The 6,076-nt window shown below is 39.9% G+C and overlaps 1 protein-coding gene across 1 annotated transcript in view; it reads right to left on the bottom strand.

Annotated features, from left to right (window-relative positions):
- Window positions 1–6,076, bottom strand: part of RBL1 (RB transcriptional corepressor like 1) — an 80,720-nt gene that overhangs the window by 23,442 nt on the left and 51,202 nt on the right. Inside the window, exon 15 of the mRNA XM_037734423.1 lies at window positions 5,401–5,612. Within this exon, the coding sequence (XP_037590351.1) occupies window positions 5,401–5,612 (212 nt within the window). The remainder of the gene's footprint in view (window positions 1–5,400; window positions 5,613–6,076) is intronic.

Below are 6,076 nucleotides of genomic sequence, written 5' to 3'. Positions count from 1 at the left end.
AGAGACGGAGTTTCACCATGTTGACCAGGATGGTCTCGATCTCTTGACCTCGTGATCCACCCGCCTCGGCCTCCCAAAGTGCTGGGATTACAGGCTTGAGCCACCGCGCCCGGCCATCCCCAGCTAATTTTCTATATTTTTAGTAGAGACGGGGGTTTCATCATGTTGGCCAGGATGGTCTCGGTCTCTTGACCTCATGATTTGCCCACCTCGGCCTCCCAAAGTGCTGGGATTACAGGCATAAGCCATTACGTCCAGCTCAAATATATTTTTTAAATGGCTAAAGGTACATTACTTGATAGCAAAGCCAGACAAAGAAAGTATAAGAAAAAAATACAGACCACTATATTTTATGAATACTGATGCAAAACTCCTCAACTAAATACAAGCAAAACAAATTCAACAGCATATGAAGAGGATATACACCATGACCAAGTAGAATTTATTCTTAGAAAGTAATGATAATTTAACATAAGGAAATCAATCTGTGTAACACACCATATTAACAGAACAAAGGGAAAAAGGCTATATAATCATTTCAATACAGAGAAAGCATCTGACAAAATTTAATACCCTTTTATAATAAAACTACTTAACAAGCTAGGCAGAGAAGGAAACTACCTAAACATAATAAAGGATACACAGTCATCCTTTGGTACGCAGATTTGTTCCAGGAGCCCCTGCATATACCTGAATCTGTGCATACTCAAGTCCTGCATTTGGCCCTGTGGAACCCCCACGTACAAAAAGTTGGCCCTTGACCAGGCACAGTGGCTCACCCCTGCAATCCCAGCACTTTGGGAGGACAAGGAGGGAGGATCACCTAAGGTCAGGAGTTCAAGACCAGCCTGATTAATCTGGTGAAACTCTGTCTCTACTAAAACAAAAATTCGCCGGGCATGGTGGTCTGCTCTGCAATTCCAGCTACTCGGGAGCCCGAGGCAGAAGACTTGCTTGAACCTGGGAGGGAGAGGTTACAGTCAGCCAAGTTTGTGCCACTGCACTCCAGCCTGGATAGCAGAGCAAGAGTCCATCTCCCCGCAAAAAAAAAAAAAGTTGGCCCTCTGTATACACAGGTTTCACATTCCTCAAATATTGTATTTTCATGCTGTGTTGGCTTAATGACATCTGTATATAACTGGATTTGTACAGTGCAAAAACATATTGTTCAAGGGTCAACTGTATATAAAAAACCCACAGCTAACATCATACTCAAAAACTGAAAACCTGAAAGCTGTTCCTCTAAGATCAGGAGTAAGACAAGGATGTTTGCTTTCGCCAATTTTATTCAACATAGAACTGGAAATCCTAGCCAGAGCAATTAGGCAGGAAAAAGAAATCCAAATTGGAAAGAAAGAAGTAAAATTATCTTTGTTCACAGATGACATGATCTTATATATGGAAAACCCAAAAAACCTAAAGAATCCATAAAAACTAATAGAACTAATAAATAAATCAGCAAAGCTGCAAAATAAAAAAATCGATACACCACCACCACCACTTGTGTTCCTTTATATTAATGAACCTAAAAAATAAAATTAAGAAAACAATTCCACTTACAATAGCATGAAAAATAATACAATACTTAGGAATAATCTTAAGCAAGGACTTGTCTTGCAAAAGACATATACTGAAAACCACAAAATGTTGCTGAAAGAAATTAAAGAAGACACAAATGAATGAAAAGACATCTTATGGTCATGGACTGGAAGACTTAATATTCTTTTTTTTTTTTTTTTTTTGAGACGGAGTTTCGCTCTTGTTACCCAGGCTGGAGTGCAATGGCCCAATTTCACCTCACCGCAACCTCCGCCTCCTGGGTTCAGGCAATTCTCCTGCCTCAGCCTCCTGAGTAGCTGGGATTACAGGTGCGCGCCACCATGCCCAGCTAATTTTTTTGTATTTTTAGTAGAGACGGGGTGTCACCATGTTGACCAGGATAGTCTCGATCTCTTGACCTCGTGATCCACCCGCCTCGGCCTCCCAAAGTGCTGGGATTACAGGCTTGAGCCACCGCGCCCGGCCAAGACTTAATATTCTTAAGATGTCAACACTAGCCAATGCAATCTCTATATGCAATGCAATCCCTATCAAAATTCCAACAATGTGTTTGCAGAAAGAGAAAAACCCATCCTAAAATTCTTATGGACTGTCAAGAAATCCTAAATAGCCAAAACAATCTTAATAAAGAAAAACAAAGTTGGAGGTCTCACACCTCCTGATTTTAAAACTTATGACACAAAGCTATGGTTATCATAACAGTATGGTACTGAATACAGACCCACAAATAGACCAATGAATAGAATACAGAGCCCAGAATTAAACCCCCATATCTATGATCAAGTGACTTTTCAACAAGGATTCTAAGCTCACTCAATGAGAAAGGACAGTCTTTTCAACAAATGGTGCTGGGAAAAATGGATATTCATGTGCAAAAGAATGACTTTAGATCCTTATCTAACACCATATTCAAAAATTAAAATTTTTGAATTTTAATTCAAAATGAAATTTTGGCTGGGTGTGGTGGCTCAAGGTGGTGATCCCAGCACTTTGGGAGACTGAGACAGGTAGATCGCTTAAACTCATGAGTTCCAGACCAGCTGGGCAACATGATGAAACCTGTCTCCACAAAAAATGCAAAAATAGGCTGGGCATGGTGGCTCACACCTGTAATCTCAGCACTTTGGGAGGCCAAGGCGGGTGTATCACCCGAGGTCAGTAGTTTGAAACCAGCCTGATCAGTATGGTAAAATCCCATCTGTACTAAAAATACAAAAATTAGTCAGGCATGGTGGCATGAGCCTGTAGTCCCAGCTACTTGGGAGGCTGGGACAGGAGAATTGCTTGAACCGGGGAGGTGGGGGTTGCAGTGAGCTGAGATCACACCACTGCACTCCAGTCTGGGTGACAGAGTGAGACTCCATCTCAAAAAAACCCCAAAAAACCAAACCAAAACAAAACAAAAAACTAGCCAGGCATGGTGGCACGTGCCTGTAGTCCTAGCTACTTGGGGGGTTGAGGTGGGAGGATCATTTGAACAAGGGAGGTGGAGGCTGCAGTGAGCTGTGATTGTGCCACTCACTCTAGCCTGGGTGACAAAGTGAGACACTGTCTCGAAATAAAAAAAAAAAAAATTAGCTGTAATAGGCTGGGCACGGTGGTTCACACCTATAATCCCAGCACTTTGGGAGGCCGAGGTGGTTGGTTCACTAGGTCAGGAGTTTAAGAACAGCCTGGCCAAGATGCTGAAAGCTCGTCTTTACTAAAACTACAAAAATTAGCTGGGCGCAGTGGCAGGTGCCTGTAATCCCAGCTACTCAGGAGGCTGAGGCAGGAGAATCCCCTGAACCTAGGCAGCAGAGGTTGCAGTGAGCCAAGATTGTGGCATTGCATTCCAGCCTAGGTGACAGAGTGAGACTCCATCTCAGAAAATAAATAAATAAATAAAAAATAGACACAATAAATGTAAGAGATAAAAACTATAAAATTCTTAGATGAAAACATAGAGGAAAAGTTTCATAATACTGGATTTGGCAATGATTTCTTGTATATGACATCGAAAACATAGACAATAAATAAAAAGAATAGATAAACTGGCTTTATTAAAATTAAAAATTTTCATGTGTCAAGAACACTATCAACAGAATGAGAAGACAACTCATATAATGGGAGAAAATATTTGTAAACAGTATATTTTATAGGGGATTAATATCTAGAATACATAAAGAACTCCTCCAATTCAACAACAAAACCCAAAAAAACGTAATTAAAATATGAGCAAAAGGCTTGAACAGACGTTTCTACGATGAAGATATATAGATGAGCAAAAGCACATGAAAAGATACTCAACATCACTAATCATTAGGGAAATGAAAATTGAAACTATAATAAGATGTCTCTTTACACTCACTGGATGGCCATTATCAAAAAAACAAATAAACCAGAAAACACCAAACGCTGGCACAGATGTGAAGAACTTGGAACACTTGTGCCTTCTGGTAGGAATGTAAAATGATCCAGCCACTGTGGAAAATGGTATTATGGTTCCTCAGAAAATTAAATACTGCTTTGGGAGGCTGAGGCGGGTGGATCACGAGGTCAAGAGATCAAGACCATCCTGGTCAACATGGTGAAACCCCGTCTCTACTAAAAATACAAAAAAAATCAGCTGGGCATGGTGGCGCGTGCCTGTAATCCCAGCTACTCAGGAGGCTGAGGCAGGGGAATTGCCTGAACCCGGGAGGCGGAGGTTGCGGTGAGCCGAGATCGCGCCATTGCACTCCAGCCTGGGTAACAAGAGCGAAACTCCGTCTCAAAAAAAAAAAAAAAAAAAAAAAAAAACACAAAAAAAAAAAAAAAAAAAAAAAAAAAAAGAAAATTAAATACTGAATTACTCTCCCATTTCTGAGAATACACCCAAAGGAATTAAAAGCAGAGACTAGAGACTTGAATAGATATTTGTTGCTATTTTTTTTTCTTCTTAAGGCAGGGCTTTGTTCTGTTGCCCAGGCTGGAGTGCAGGGTCATGATCTCAACTTACTGTAGCCTCAACCTCCTGTCCTCAAGTGATCCTCCTACTTCAGCCTCCAAAGTAGCCAGGACTATAGGCATATGCCACTACACCTGGCTATTTTTTTTTCTTTTAATATTTTAAATTTTTTGTAGAGATAAGGTCTCACTGTGTTGCCCAGGGTGGTCTCAAACTCCTGGGTTCAAGTGATCTTCCTGTCTCAGCCTCACAAAGTGCTGGGATTACAGATGTGAGCTACTGCACCTGGTCTGAACAGACACCTGTACACAAATGTTCACAGCAGCATTATTCACAATAGTCAAAAGGTAGAAACAACCCAAATGCCCATCAACAGGTGAATGAATAAACAAAATGTGGTATTAAAAAAAAAGCATATTCATACAACGGAGTATTTTTTTCTTTTGTTCTCTTTTTTCTCTTCTTTATACAATGGAATATTATTCAGCCTTGAAAAGAAAGGAAATTCTGGCACAAGCTATAATATGGATGAGCCTACATGACATTATGCTAAGCCAGTCACAAAAAGAACAAATATCATATGATTTCACTCATGTGAGGAACCTAGAGTAGTCAAATTCACAGAAACAGAAAGTAGAATAGTAGTTGCCAGAAGCTGGGGGAAGGGAGAAATGGGTACAGAGTTTCAGAATGGGAAGACGAAAAAGTTCTGGAGATGGATGGTAGTAATACTGAATAGCTGCACAACAATGTGAATGTATTTAATACAGTTGAACTATATACTTAAAAATGGTTAAAATGATAAAATTTGTTATGTATATTAAAAAAAAGAGACCAAAGTCTGTCTCTGTTACTCAATCTTTCTTCCACTGATTAAATGAACTCTTTTTAAATGCTATAGAAAAACATACCTTTCTGTAAAATAGTGCTAAGGACCCAGTTCTCTTTGGTTTGCTTATTCCAGTTGGATGTACCTCTTGTGCTTTAGTCAGATTGGTCTGTTTTGGAGAAGCACCAATTAATGAATGAGCAGTAAGTGATACAGGACTCTTGACTTTGGAATCTTGATTTGTATTCATGGAAATAGGTATCAGCGTGATCTCTCCAGCATCATTTGCAACACCTGAATGTATAAGCATTATTAGAAATAATCTGCATATATTCTTGAAAAATTGTCAAATACATATAGTTTGTCAATTATACATACATTTGTGTGTATTAAAAGGCTACAAAATAGTAATTCTAGGTTATGACTGAATTCTTTTTTTTTTTTTTTTGAGACAGGATCTCACTTGGTCACCCAGGGTGAAGTGCAGTGGCGCCATCTCAGCTCATTGCAGCCTTGACCTCCTGGGCTCAAGTGATCCTCCCACCTCAAGCCCCTCAAATACCTGGGACTACAGGTGCAAGCCATCATGCCTGGCTATTTTTTTGTATATATATTTTTTAAGAGACAGAGTTTTGCCATGTTCCCCAGGTTGGTCTCGAACTCCTGAGCTCAAGCCATCTGCCTGCCTCAATCTCTCAAAGTGCTAGGATTACAGGCATGAGCCACTGCACCTAGCATTTTTTTTTTTTTTTTTTTTT

Source organism: Cebus imitator, unplaced genomic scaffold (genome assembly GCF_001604975.1).
Source record: "Cebus imitator isolate Cc_AM_T3 unplaced genomic scaffold, Cebus_imitator-1.0 Scaffold18, whole genome shotgun sequence".
NCBI lineage: Eukaryota > Metazoa > Chordata > Mammalia > Primates > Cebidae > Cebus > Cebus imitator.
This window is presented reverse-complemented; position numbering and strand designations above follow the sequence as displayed.